Source organism: Sciurus carolinensis, chromosome 8, assembly GCF_902686445.1.
Source record: "Sciurus carolinensis chromosome 8, mSciCar1.2, whole genome shotgun sequence".
NCBI classification, from domain to species: domain Eukaryota; kingdom Metazoa; phylum Chordata; class Mammalia; order Rodentia; family Sciuridae; genus Sciurus; species Sciurus carolinensis.
The window spans coordinates 47,866,054-47,879,713 of NC_062220.1; the positions used below are offsets into that span (position 1 = coordinate 47,866,054).

Below are 13,660 nucleotides of genomic sequence, written 5' to 3' on the forward strand. Positions count from 1 at the left end.
TATGGATCATCCAAGTGCAGATGAAAGTAATCTGGCAGTACATGTCAACTGTCATAAAAATGTTTCCACATCTAGGCATCTTTTTTAAGATAGTAACATTAAAGAATATGCAGAGAGAGTCTTTGCAATATTATTTATAACATCAAAAAATTGGAAGCAAGTACATGTCCAACTCTGAAATAATTGCTGAATAAATCATGCGCACTTAAAAAATTATATTGCCATAAAGCTATAATTATGAAGACTACAATATGGAAAATGCTTATGATGCATTAAGCAAAAAAGCAGGATACAAAATTATATTTTAGAGATGATTGCAATTAGGCTAAAATGTAAGCATTTGAATAATATTCTGCAACGTACATTGGAAAATGAAAATAGTTAGCTTGGTAATGTAAATGAGTTTTGTTTTTATATCCTAAGTTTTCTGTAATATTTTTATATTGCTTTTATAATTTAAGGGGAAAAAACATTGCAAAGCATCAAAAACTCTTATGCCCATTTATGTTGTCTTTGAATTAATTAAAAATATTATTAATTATTAATGCAAATCACTGTCTTGTTCAAGCAAGAGGGCTGTTACCAGTTGCAAGAAACATCCATTTGTCTCTGTTTAAAAACATATTTCACAATTACCAAGAAAAAATATGGTGTTGGCCAGGCAGGTAATAAGAGGATAGAAATTGGCTTTATGTGAAGCTTAAAAGTATTAACTTGTTTAAATGGAATATGTTTATATTCAGTGATCATCTAAAAACTCTTCCATTAGTTTCTTACATCAGTTTTTTTCTGCATTTTTAATTTGGTCATTAATTTCAGTCCATTAGTTACCATTTGTTTCTCAAAGGTACCATAGTTTTTTAAAATGTTCTTTTAAATAAAACTCAAGTCCTAACATAAATTTGATGTAAAAAACAAGTGAATTTGCGTGATTGTATTCTGAAACAGTTGTCTCAGGGTCAGTCATGACTTCATAGTTACTACATAATAGCTTTGAATTTTTGTGGTACATTTTCATTTCATTTCATTTTAAAAATAACAGCTTATTAAGATGTAATTCTTGCGGCTGGAGTTGTGGCTCAGTGGTAGAGCACTTGCCTAGCACATATGAGGCACCGGGTTTGACCCTCAACACCATGTAAAAATAAAGGCATTTTGTCCATATACAACTAAAAAATACATATACATATACATATATACATACATACATATATGTATAAAGATATAATTCACATATTAAACCAGTCGCCTATTTAAAAGGTAAAATTGTGTGTTTTTTAGTAAAAATACACATTTTTATAATAATTTTAGAATATTTTTATCATCTCAAAATCCCTCATCTTCACTTCTATACTTATTAGCAATAACTTACCTGACCCCCACCCCCACTAGTCCTTGGAAGCCACAAATTTACTTGCAGTCTTATAAATTTGTCTTATAAATTTTGAACATTTCAGATGAATGGAATCATGCAATATGTGGTTCTTGTGACTGGCTTTTTAAATTTAGCATTGTCTTCAAGCTTAATTCATGTTGTAGATCAGTATTCTATTCTTCTTTATTGCTGAATATATTCTCGTATGGATATTCCTTGCTTTGTTTATCCATTTATAAATTGATGAACTATTGGATTGTTTCTGCCTTTTGACCATTATGAATAATATTGCTTCGAACATTCATGTGCAAGTTTTGGTGTAAACATTATTTTCATTTCTCTTGGTGGTATGGTAACTTGTATTTCACCTTTGGAGGAGGGGCCAGACTGTTTTCTCAAGCAGTTATACCAGTGTACATTCCACCAGCAGAGTAGGAGGATTCCAGTTCCTTCACATCCTCACCAGTGCTGGCTATTATCATTTTGTTGTTGTCATTAGTGTTTGTTTTTGTACTTTTGACACTGTGGATTGAACCGAGGGGCACTCTTATCACTTAGCAATATTCACAATGCTTTTTATTTTTATTTTGAGACAGGGTCTCATTAGAGCTCTACTAGTTGGAATAAAGTGGTATCTCATTGTGTTTCAATTTCTACCTTACTAGTAGCCAATGATGTTGAGCATCTTTCCCTATTTTCTTTAGAGATGTGTCTGTTCAGATTCTTTGCTATTTTAACAATTATTTGTCATTTTCAGTTATAAAAGCCCTTTATGTATTCTAGATACTAGTCTCTTATTAGATACATGTTTTGCAAGTATTTTCTCCTATTCTGTGAGTTGTCTTTACTTTCTTGATATTGTTTTTGGAAACAGTAAATATTTTAATTTTGATAAAGTTTACTCATCTTTTTTTTCAGTTGTTGCTGGAGTTTTTGATGTCATATCTAAGAAACTATTGCCTGATCCAAGGTCACAAAGATTTATGCTTGTTGTCTTCCTAGGATTTAATAATTTTCAGTCTTATGTTTAAGTATTTGATATCTATTTTATTGTTTGTTTTTTTGGGTGCTGAGGTTCGAACCCAGGGCCTTGTGCTTACAAGGCAAGCACTCTACCGACTGAGCTATCTCCCCAGCCCCTGATATCTATTTTAAAGAATTTCTAGGTTCATAGAAAAATTAAACAGAGATACAATGATTTCCCATATACACTCTGTCCCCAACATGCATAGCCTCCACCAGTATCAACATCCTAAAGCAGAGTGGTCTATTTGTTATAATTGATGAATCTTCAATTGATACATCATCACCCCAAATCCATAGTTTACACTGGTTTTCACTCTTGGTGGTGTACACTGTATGGTATGGACACATATAATGGCCTATGTACACCTTTATGGCATTTGCAGGTAAATGGATGGAGCTGGAAAATATCATGCTAGCAAAATAAGCCAATCCCACACAACCAAAGACTGAATGTTTCCTCTGATATGTGGATGTTAATACACAAGAAGGGTCGGGGGCTAGGGAAGAATATAGGTACTTTGGATTAGGCAGAGGGGAGTAAAGGGAGGGGATAGGTTATGGGGGTAGGAAGGATAGTAGAATGAATTGGACATTATTACCCTATGTGTTTTTATGATTACATGACTGGTGTGATTCTACAACTGGAAGAATGAGAAGTTATACTCCACATATGTATGATGTGTCAAAATGCATTCTACTGTCATGTATATCTAATTAGAACAAATAAAAAAATGTTGCTGTAGACATCTGTGCAGGTTTTTGTGTGGGCCTAAGTTTTCAGCTCTTTTAGGTAAATAAAATATTAAGGAGAGTGATAACTGACTCATAAAGTAAGAGTATGTTTTGTTTGGTAAGCAGCAACCAAACTGTCTTCCAAAGTGGATGTACCATATTTTATTCACATCAGCAGTGAAAGAAAGCACCTGTTACTCTGTATCCTCACCAGCATTTGGTGTTGACAATGTTCTGGATTTGGATGCATAGTGGGATCTCCTTGTTATTTTAGTTTGCATTTCCCTGATGACATGTGTGTGAAGCATTTTTTCATATGCTTATTTGCCATTATATGTCTTAAGTGAGGGGTATGTTAAGGTCTTTGGTTCATTTTTCACATCAGGGTTTTTGTTTGTTTTTTGTTTAAGAGTTCTTGTATAACAGGGTTTTGAAAACCAGATATGTGTTTTGCAAATATTTTCTCCCAGGCTGTGGCTTGTCTTCTCCTTCTCTTGACATGTATTTTGCGGGGTAGAAATTTTAATTTTAATGAAGTCCATCTTATCAATTCTTTGTTTTTCATGAATAGTTTTTTGGTCATTGTATCTAAAAAGTCATCACCAAATTCAAGGGCATATAGATTTTTTCCTGTTATCTTTAGTAGTTTTATAGTTTTTCATTTTATATTTAGACATGATCCATTTTGAGTTCATATTTGTGAAGGGCATACGGTTTGTGTCTAGATTCTTTTTTTTTTTTTTTTTTTTTAAGGCATAAGTTTAGATTCCAGCATCATTTAAATGTTCAAAAGACTTGATTTCTTCCAGGGTGTTTTCTTGACTCCTTTGTAAAAGATCAATTTTATGTGAGTCTATTTATGGACTCTGTTCTGTACCATTAACCATTTTCCTATTCTTTTGCCAGTATACCACCATCCTGATTATTGTAGCTTTATAGGAATTCTCGAGTTGTGGTAGTATCAGTTCTCCAACCTGGCTCTTCTACTTCAGTATCATGTTGGACATTCTTTGTAAATTTTAGAATAAGTTTGTTTGTATCCATAAAATAATTTGCTGGGATTTTTATTGGAATTATATTGGCTCTATAGATTAATTAGGGAAGGGCTGATAGCTCAGACGGTAGAGTGCTTGCCTTGCAAGCACAAGGCCCTGGGTTCAATCCCCAGCACCCAAAAAAAAAAAAAAAAAAAAAAAAAAATCAGGTGAATTCTTTATAGATTAATTAGGGAAGAATGACATCTTGACAGTGGTGAGTCTTCCTATCTATGAATATGAAATGTCTCTCTATTTATTTAGTTCTGTGATTTCTTTCATTAGAATTTTATAATTTTACTCATGTGTATCTTGTATACATTTTGTTAGAGTTATATCTAAGTATTTACTTTAGTGGAGTGCTAATGTGTTTTAATTTCAAATTCCACCTGTTCATGCTGGTTCATAGGAAAATAATTCACTTTAGTATATTAACCTTTGTAATCCTACAATCTTACTACTATACTGACTTCTTAGTTATAAGAGGTTTTAAAAATCTGTTCCTTTGTATCATCTCATCTGTTGAACAAAGACAGTTTTATTTCTTCCTTCACAATCTGTATACGTTTAATTTCTTTTTTATTGCATTAGTTAGGACTTCCAATATGATGTTGAAAGCTAGTAGTTAGAGGTGCCATCTTTATTTGTTCCTGATATCAGTAGGAAAAATCTGAGTTTCTCACTATTTAGTATAATGTTAGTTGTACCATTTTTGGTTCTCATTGTTTGTTTGCTGTTGATAATCTGTACTAAATTGAGGAAGTTCCCATTGTATTCCTAGCTTACTGAGAAATTTTTATCATGCATGCATGTTGGATTTTGTCAAATGTTGGATTTGTCAAATGCTAGGATCATGCTTAATAATAGTGCTTATTATATAATGGTTTTATCTATTAATAAGATCGTGCAAATTTTCTTCTTTATTCCATTGATCTGATAAATCATATCAACTCATTTTCAATTGTTGAACTAACCTTGCATAACTCCTTGGTCATTGTTTATAATTTATTTTATACAAAATTGAAATCAGTTTGCTAATATTTTGTTGAGAATTTGGTATCTATTTTCATAAGAGGTATTGGTCTTTGGTTTTCTTATAATGTCTTTGTCTCATTTTAGTATTAAGATGTAGGCCTTAAAAAATGGTGTAGAAAATATTCTCTTGACTATCTTCTGGGAGAGGTTTTAGAGAATTTGCACAATTTCTTCCTTAGATGTGTGAGAGAATTTAATAGTGAACCCCTCTAGGCTGGGTTTCTTTTTTATTTGGAAGCTTATTAATTATTGATTCAATTTCTTTACTAGATAAAAGCCTATAAATATTGTCTATTTATCCTTGTATGAGTTTTGACAGATTGTCTCTCTCAAGGAATTTTCTATTTCATCTGCATTATCAAATCTGTGGGTATAGAGTTGTTCATGTTATTATTTGATTATTATTTTATGCCCATGAAATCTCTAATGATATCTGTCCTTTATTTCTGATATTATAAATTCTCTCTCTTTCTTTGGTTTTCCTGGATTATCAATCTTATTGCTTTTTTTTTTTTTTCAAAGAACTAGCTTTGTGTTTCTTTGATTTTTCTCTATTGATTTTCTGTTTTCAATTTCATTAATTTCTTCTCTCTCTTTCTTTTTGATAGTGCCAGTTGAACCCAGAGGCAGTGTACCACTGAGCCACATCCCCAGTCTTTTATATTCTGATACAGTGTCTCACTACATTGCTTAGGACCTTGATAAATTGCTGAGGCTGGCCTTGCACTGCAGTATTCCTGCCTCAGCTTTCCAAGTCTATAGGATTACAGGCCTGTGCCTTCGTGCCCAACTTCCTTCTCTAATTTTATTGTTTCTTCTCTGTATTTTGGATTTAACCTGCTGTTGTTTTCATAGTTCCCTAAGCTAAAAGCCTACCTAATTGATTTTAGGTCTTTCTTTTTTCTGGTATATACATTCAATGCCATAAATTCATGCCAAGTATTGGTTTTGCTGCATTCCAAAAATTTTGATATGTTTTTGGTTCTATTTTCATTTAATTCATTTAGTTCAAAATAATTAAAAATTATCTTAAGATTCTTCTTTGACACATGCATATTTAGAAGTGTGTTTGCTTAATATCCAAATACTTTAGAATTTCCTAGTTATCTTTTATCTTAATGTCTAATTAATTCTACTGGGGTCTGAGAGCAGACATTGCATGCTATCTATTCTTTTCAATTTGTTAAGGCTTGTTTATGACCCAGAATGTTGGTGAATGTTCCATGAGACCTGGAGAAGAATGTTTATCACTGTTATTATTGGATAGCATACCCTAAAAAGATGTCTGTTTAATCTACTGATGATGTTGAGTTAACTATGTCCTTACTGATTTTCCACCTGTTGGATGTGTTCATTTCTGATAGAAGAATATGGATTTCTCTGTAATAGTGGGTTCATACATTTCTCCTTGCAGTTTTCTTCAGTTTTTGCCTCATATATATTGAGAATCTGTTATTTAAAAAAAAATTTTTTTAGTTATAGATGGACACAATACCTTTATTTTATTGATTTTTATGTGATGCTGAGGATCGAGCCCAGTGCCCCACACATGCTAGACAAGCGGTCTACCACTGAGCCATAATCGCAGCCCTGACAGTCTGCTATTTAACAATATACGTTAAGGATTGTTTTATGTTCTTGGAGAATTGATGCCTTTTTTAGTATGTAATATCCCTTTTTCCCCCCCTGACAACTTTCCTTGCTGTGAAGTCTGTTCTCTTTGAAATTAATAAAGCTGTTCCTACTTTTGTTTGGTTTTTGCTCAGGACTGAACCCAGTGCATAATAAGTTCATGTTCTACCACTGAGTTATAGTCCCAGCCCCATTCTCATTTTCTTTTGATTAGTGTTAGCAGGCCATACCTTTCTCCATCCATTTACTTTCATCGGTATGTTTTTATATTTAAAATAGATTTCTTGTAGACAATATATAATTGTATTTTGTTTTAAAAATCTCTGGCAATCTCTCTTTTAATTGTTGAATTTAGACCATTGCTATTTAAAATAACCATTAACTGAATTACTGTCTGCCATATTTCTTACTATTTTCTATTTGTTGCCCTTGTCCTTTTTCTTATTTTTGTTTTCTACCTATTTTGATTTTAATGGGGCATTTTATATGATTTCATTTTCTCTCCTCTTAGCATATTAATTGTGCTTCTCTTTCTCCTTTTTTTAGTGGTTGCCTTAGAACTTGCAATGTACATGTACAACTAATTCAAGTCCACTTTCAAGTAACACTGCACTACTTTGTAGTAGTACAAGTATCTTATAATAATAAAATAGTCCCTCTTCCTCCCTCACCTCTCTTGTAACATTGTTATCAATCAGTTGCTCATACATAGGCATCCATAAACACTTAGGCATACATAAGTGAGTATAGTGTTGCTATTATTATTTTGAATAAACTATTATCTATTATATCAATTAAGAATAAGAAAAACTGAAGTTTTTATTTTAGCTTCACTTATTCCTTCTCTGGTGCTTCATTTTTCTTTATGTGGATCTGAGTTTCTGACCTATGTCATTTTCTGTTCCTCTAATGAACTTCTTTTAACATTTTCTTATAAGGCAGGTCTATTTTATTCATTAGAGTCCTTGCACATTAATAGTAGTTGTTTTAAATTTCATATCTCATGATTCCAACATTCTTGACATCTCTGAGAGTCTGGTTCTGATGTTTATTTGGTCCCTTCAAGCTATGTTTTTAGTAAATTTTTAAATTTTTTTCCTGATAACTGGACTAATGTGGGTTAAAAGGAACTGATATAAATTACAGCCTTTAGTAATGAGATGTGGTGGCAGGGGAAGCATTCCATAGTCATGGATTAGTTCTCAGTCTTTTCATGAGCTTGTGTCTCTGAGCTGTGAATATCACCTGTGCCTCTCATGTGAACTACACTTTAGTTCTTAAAGGCAGATCTTGTTAAGAAGAACAGAATGGTCTTATGTATTTTAAAATTCCCTTTTCCTCACTTCCTGCTGGAAGCAAAAGCAGATTGTGAATATTACTGTAAGAACCTGGTAGAGCTCCTGGGGATAAAACTCACATGGGTGAGTGTATGTGTGGCAGTGGGAGGGGATCTTCCAATAACTGGGTCCCCCTGGAGTTTTTCACTGACAGACTTTTCTACAATGAGCCTCTGCTAGTTACAGTCCAGGTTTTCCTACCCCAGCATTGGTTCCCCCAGAGGTTTCAACTTACAAGATTCTTCTACAGTAAGTTGTGATTCTCTGAATATGTCTGTTGGTCTCTCCAAATTTGGGGGCAGCCATCGCCTTGTGACCTCACTTCTCTTATGGATCTAAAAATGATTGTTTATTTTTCAGTTGGTTCAGTTTTTTTTTTTTTTTTTTTTTTTTTTTTTGTGTGTGTGTGTGTGTGTGTGTGTGTGTGTGTGTTAATTTGATGTTAGTATGGTGTGGTGCCTTCCAAGCTTTTTATTTACTGGATCAGAAACCAGAAGTCTTCTTTGATCTATTTTGAGTTATTTTTGTATATATGGTGTGAGGTAGGGAGTCAAACTTCATTCTTTTTCACATGAATATATAGTTGTTCTAGCACCATTAGTTGTAAAGATTTTTCCCCATTGAATTGTCTTGGTATCAGTGATGATAATCAGTTTACTAAATATGAGAGTATATTTCCGACTCAATTCTATTTCATTGGTCATGTCTGTCTCTACGTCAGTACCATATTGTCTTCATTATTGTAACTGTGTGTAAGTTTTCAAATCTTACACACAGACTTGCAAGACTTAACTTGTAAGTCTTAACTCAAATCTTACAAGACTTAACTATAAGTCTTGCAAATTTATTTTTCTTAGTCATATTTTTTCTTTTTGTCCTACTCTGGATTTCTTGAAATTTTCATATGAATTTTAGGATCATTTTGTAAATTCTGCAAAGAGGACAGCTTCAATTTTAATAGTTTGATTTTATTTTATAATTAGCTATAACATTAAGAGAAGAAATAATTTTTATTTAGAGTAATTTCTTGGTTTTTCCCTTTTCTTTTGAATAGTCAGTGAGATTCTCTTATTCTCAAACTGCTCCAAGATTATTTAAATGCTACTGCCACTATATTCTGTTTTATTATGAAATCATGTCAATTAAGTAGAGTTCTTTCCTCATAATTGCTAACATACACACCAAGAATATAAATTTTGTTTTTCTTGTTTGTGGTTACCAAACAACAGTTCTTTAAAGATTGAGAAGGTCTTATCACAAGAGACCAAGTGCTAGGGGTTTGTATTGCAAAAGTGGACAGAATTGTTGAGTAGAATAACAAAGTATGACTGGAGCCTAATATGTCCAGGGATATAATTTCACAATCTTACTGTATATAATGAAATCAAGTAAAGATGGTTTACTTATAATTATTTATTATTTTAGTGATAGGGTTATTTTCTAACCAATTTAAGAATAATATTTAGTGTAAATAGTCTATGAAATATCGTGATCAGAATATGACCCACAACTATTTTGAATGAAATAAAAAGGATGAAATAAAATTTCTAGAAATTAATGTAGATTGCAGAGAGAATCTGGTACACCAAGGAACTCAGTAAATATTGGTTGAATAGAGAAATGACTGAAAGGAAGCCCTACATGAATCACTGCTTTTAAAGCCTAGGCTCTTACCTTAGGGATGATTCTAGTTAATCCCTCAATTCAAAAGGATAAATCCTGCTTTCAGGGGAGATTGTTTTTCAGTGTTTTCAATTTTCTTAAAGGATAACTTGAGAGTTTCACATTTTTACAGTGTTTATGTCATGGTTGGTGCCGATGTCCCATTTTCTTCTTGTTTACGAGAAGTTGAAAATCCACAGAATCAATTGAGATGCAGTCAAGAAATGGAGCCTGTAATAACATGTGATAAAAAATTTCGTACTCAGTTTTACATTGACTGGTGCAAAATTTCATTGGTGAGTTTTTGCTTAATTTTATTTTTGCAAATGTAATTAAGAGTGATGTGGCTGGACTTTATATTTGACTAAAACCTGAATAGCTTTTAGAAACAAATCCTGGGTTTACTTTGTTAACTGCAGTGAACTTCCTTGACTTTAAGGATTTGGTAAATTCGTTGACAGGGCCTCCATTTAGGAAAGAGTATCTCCACTATTGTTCTCACTCTACCTTTGAATAGTTGCTGAGGCTGGATTAGCTTGGCAGGTGGTCCAAATGAACCTGTTGGACTTGCAGGTTGTTGTTAATCAGCACAGATTATGGAGTCAGTGTGGTATGTGCAAAAAGTCTCTTCTGAAATTTGCTGCCACCACCTTACTTTGGAGGGAGAGAATGGAGGACAATAATAAATCCAAAAATAAGCCAATATTATGCTATCAATGTCCTGGAAACAAATTGTAGGAAAAGTTCAAGGGTCAAGAAACAATTCCAAGTGAGGAAAGTTAGTATCTTATCCATAGCCTTAAGAATAAATTCACAAACATCAAATATTTTTATATTTTATACCACTTTTTAATTTGCATACTATAAGATTTAGAAAAATGTGGTTTCATGTATATAATATTTTTGTATAAGTGCATACTAGTTGTATTATGTATCTCTCTATATAACATTTTGATCCTGCTAACTGAAAGTTACCAAAGTTGTTTTAATTCTTTTGTGACCTTTAGATTTAACTTTTGTCAGCTCTTTATGATTGGCAGTGAAGTGAATTAGATCTAAGTTTAAAGTTGACATTTGAACAAAGTTATTGACACATAAACACAACTGTCACTTCATGTCTTAGAGAGCCCACTGCAGGCAGCTTGCCAGGCTCCAGTACTGGAGAACATGTTACTCATGTTGCAACACTTAGCACTCCCTGTGGCCTTTTGCCCTGGACTACTCTTCTCATGTCCTTGGCATCGTAGAGAAATAATGCCCTTTACCTTCTTAAATCAAATTAAATTATTTTCCTGTTTGGGCTTATGTACATTAGAGGCAAATATTGAGTTTGTAAAGCTCAATATTTCAGTCAGGGTGCTAATCATCCAAGGGTGTGAAGGACTGAGCAACTGCCACCAAAACTTAAATAGATTACTCTCAACAGAGTCAGAAGGCAGACCCTACCGACACCATTTTACTTGGGATTGTAACATGAGCCTATATGCAGGAATATTATCTAATTTCTGAAAGTTTAAAAATGACTTATGCTTTGAAGATTTTAGTTTTTGTCATAAGGCTTTATAAATGGAAAGATTGGGAATTTTCATTTTTTAAAATTTTATACATATTTGTTTATATGCCACAAAAGATTTCAGAAGGCTTCAATAAAAGAGTCTAATAAATATAATAAATAGGGAATTTAAGTTGGGACCTAAACTTTACAATAGGCAATAAGGTCATTTTTGAAAACAAGTACCCTAATGTCCAGGATTAAAGAAAAGGAAATCCATCAAGTATTTAGTTCCCATTCTTAAAAAGTACACAGAATATTAATTCCTTGATAGAAATAAAGCATTGCATTATTAACAAAATTCTTCAAGTGAAGTCTTTTGGGAGAAGATATTATGCCATAATTGATTCTCCCCAGCATTTTTTTCTGGTAGCAAATGCTGCAACAAATTTCACATGTCTAACTTTTTAGCATCCTTTAACAACCATAGTATCATTAACTCCTACTCTGTTGTGAAAGCAGTTTTGCTAACATGGAGGTAAATTAACATAATGCAAGTCTGCATTTCTTGATCCTGGGATAAAATCTAGTAAAACTATAGCACTGGATGGGTTTCATGTTCTATTAATTGTCTTTTCTAAAAACGTCTGTCAGTTGAATGGCAGAAAGATCAAGAACACTTTGGGAAATTGTCCCTTTTGTTTTTCATTTTTTTCTTTTCTCGTCCCCTTTCACTAACCTGAGAAACTATACCTTCATACCAGTTTATCGTTTGTTAACATCTACACTAGAGATTTGTCACTAGAAAACAAGAAATTTACACAATACTGTAAAAGACTTCTGCTTTGGAGGAAAGAAAAAAAATCACACACATTACATTACACACATTTATTATGTATTTATACACATGGGGTAAATGTATATATGCTGAGGGAAGGATGCAGAAAATAGGCCAAGATAAAGCCTTTATTACTTTCATTCATTATCTCTCCCTGACTCCAATAAATAATTGGAAATTCAAGGTGATAACATAATTGGAAAAGATGACTTTTTAAGGTAATTTGTCAAAGAATGTTTTGGTGTGTCTAGATCTTAAATCTCATTAATGTTTGCAGCTATTAATTTGGTGTGTAATTGTCTTCTTTTGTATCAGGTTGATAAAACAAAGCAAGTGTCCACCTATCAGGAAGTGATTCGTGGAGAGGGGATTTTGCCTGATGGTGGAGAGTACAAACCCCCTTCTGATTCTTTGAAAAGCAGAGACTATTACACGGATTTCCTAATTACTCTGGCTGTGCCCTCGGCAGTAGCACTGGTCCTTTTTCTAATACTTGCTTATATCATGTGCTGCCGACGGGAAGGCGTGTGAGTACTTTAAAACACTAATAAAAAAAAAAATTAGAGAGCCTGCCAAGATAGCAACCTAGATGATTCCATTAAGAGCAGAGTTTCATTTAGTTCATATAATACTTTATAAATGAATTGAAATTGTGTTCAAGTCAAACTGTAGTACTTTATTCCTTTAAAATGAATTAGTTTTGAGTCTAGTAAACTAAATTAGGAGCCATAATTACTTTATTCAAAAATTATTAAGGCTAGATGTAAATTCATGCTGGCAAAACAGTCCCAAGAATAATTGAGACTAGATACTTTGGTTATACACAAGTCATCTTTTGTGAGCAGATACTGTGGAATCTATTGACATGGTAATTGCACTTTAAATAAATAAATTGTCTTAGTTTGATCAGAGTGATGGTCAGAATTCTTGAAATAATTCTGCTGTCAAACAGGGTGACACAATCTAAATGTTTAAAATATATTTAAAAAAATAGCTTAGGAGTAAATTAATGAAAATAATGTAAAATTTGAGTAATGAGTCTTCACTTCATGAATAGTTAGTACTTTCAGGACATCTATGTCAATTAAGGTAATCTCCTGAGATTATCTGGAAGTCAGGGTAACAAAGCAAAGGATAAAAAATTAATAAAGCAGCAAGTAACAAGTTCTTCCATTTTTACATGTAGCCTGATTTCATTATGTCATAGAATTTATTTCAATCAAGAGCTTGAGTCTTAATCTCCATTTTTTTTTTCCATTTTCTGTGTGTTTCTCATCAGTATTCCATCGCTGTGTGTGTATTCATCCAAGTAATATCATAAACCTGGTGGCAAATGCTGCCTGGTTGCATTTAAAAGTAACACCGTCAGCATTTCCACATCATGCAAGATCCCATGAGCATATAGTCTTAATGTTCCAAATATCAATGCTATTATTTAATTCATAAATTTTGTTTTGTTTCTAGGGAAAAGAGAAACATGCAAACACCAGAGTAAGT

At 32.7% G+C, this 13,660-nt stretch overlaps 1 protein-coding gene across 6 annotated transcripts in view; it reads left to right on the forward strand.

Annotated features, from left to right (window-relative positions):
- Window positions 1-13,660, forward strand: part of Sgce (sarcoglycan epsilon) — a 69,068-nt gene that overhangs the window by 41,297 nt on the left and 14,111 nt on the right. For 3 of the 6 annotated variants that reach the window (XM_047561852.1, XM_047561854.1, XM_047561855.1), the window contains 3 exons: window positions 9,967-10,129; window positions 12,479-12,690; window positions 13,628-13,654. In XM_047561852.1, the coding sequence (XP_047417808.1) occupies window positions 9,967-10,129; window positions 12,479-12,690; window positions 13,628-13,654 (402 nt within the window). The remainder of the gene's footprint in view (window positions 1-9,966; window positions 10,130-12,478; window positions 12,691-13,627; window positions 13,655-13,660) is intronic. The other 3 variants (XM_047561853.1, XM_047561856.1, XM_047561857.1) reach the window with 1 other exon arrangement.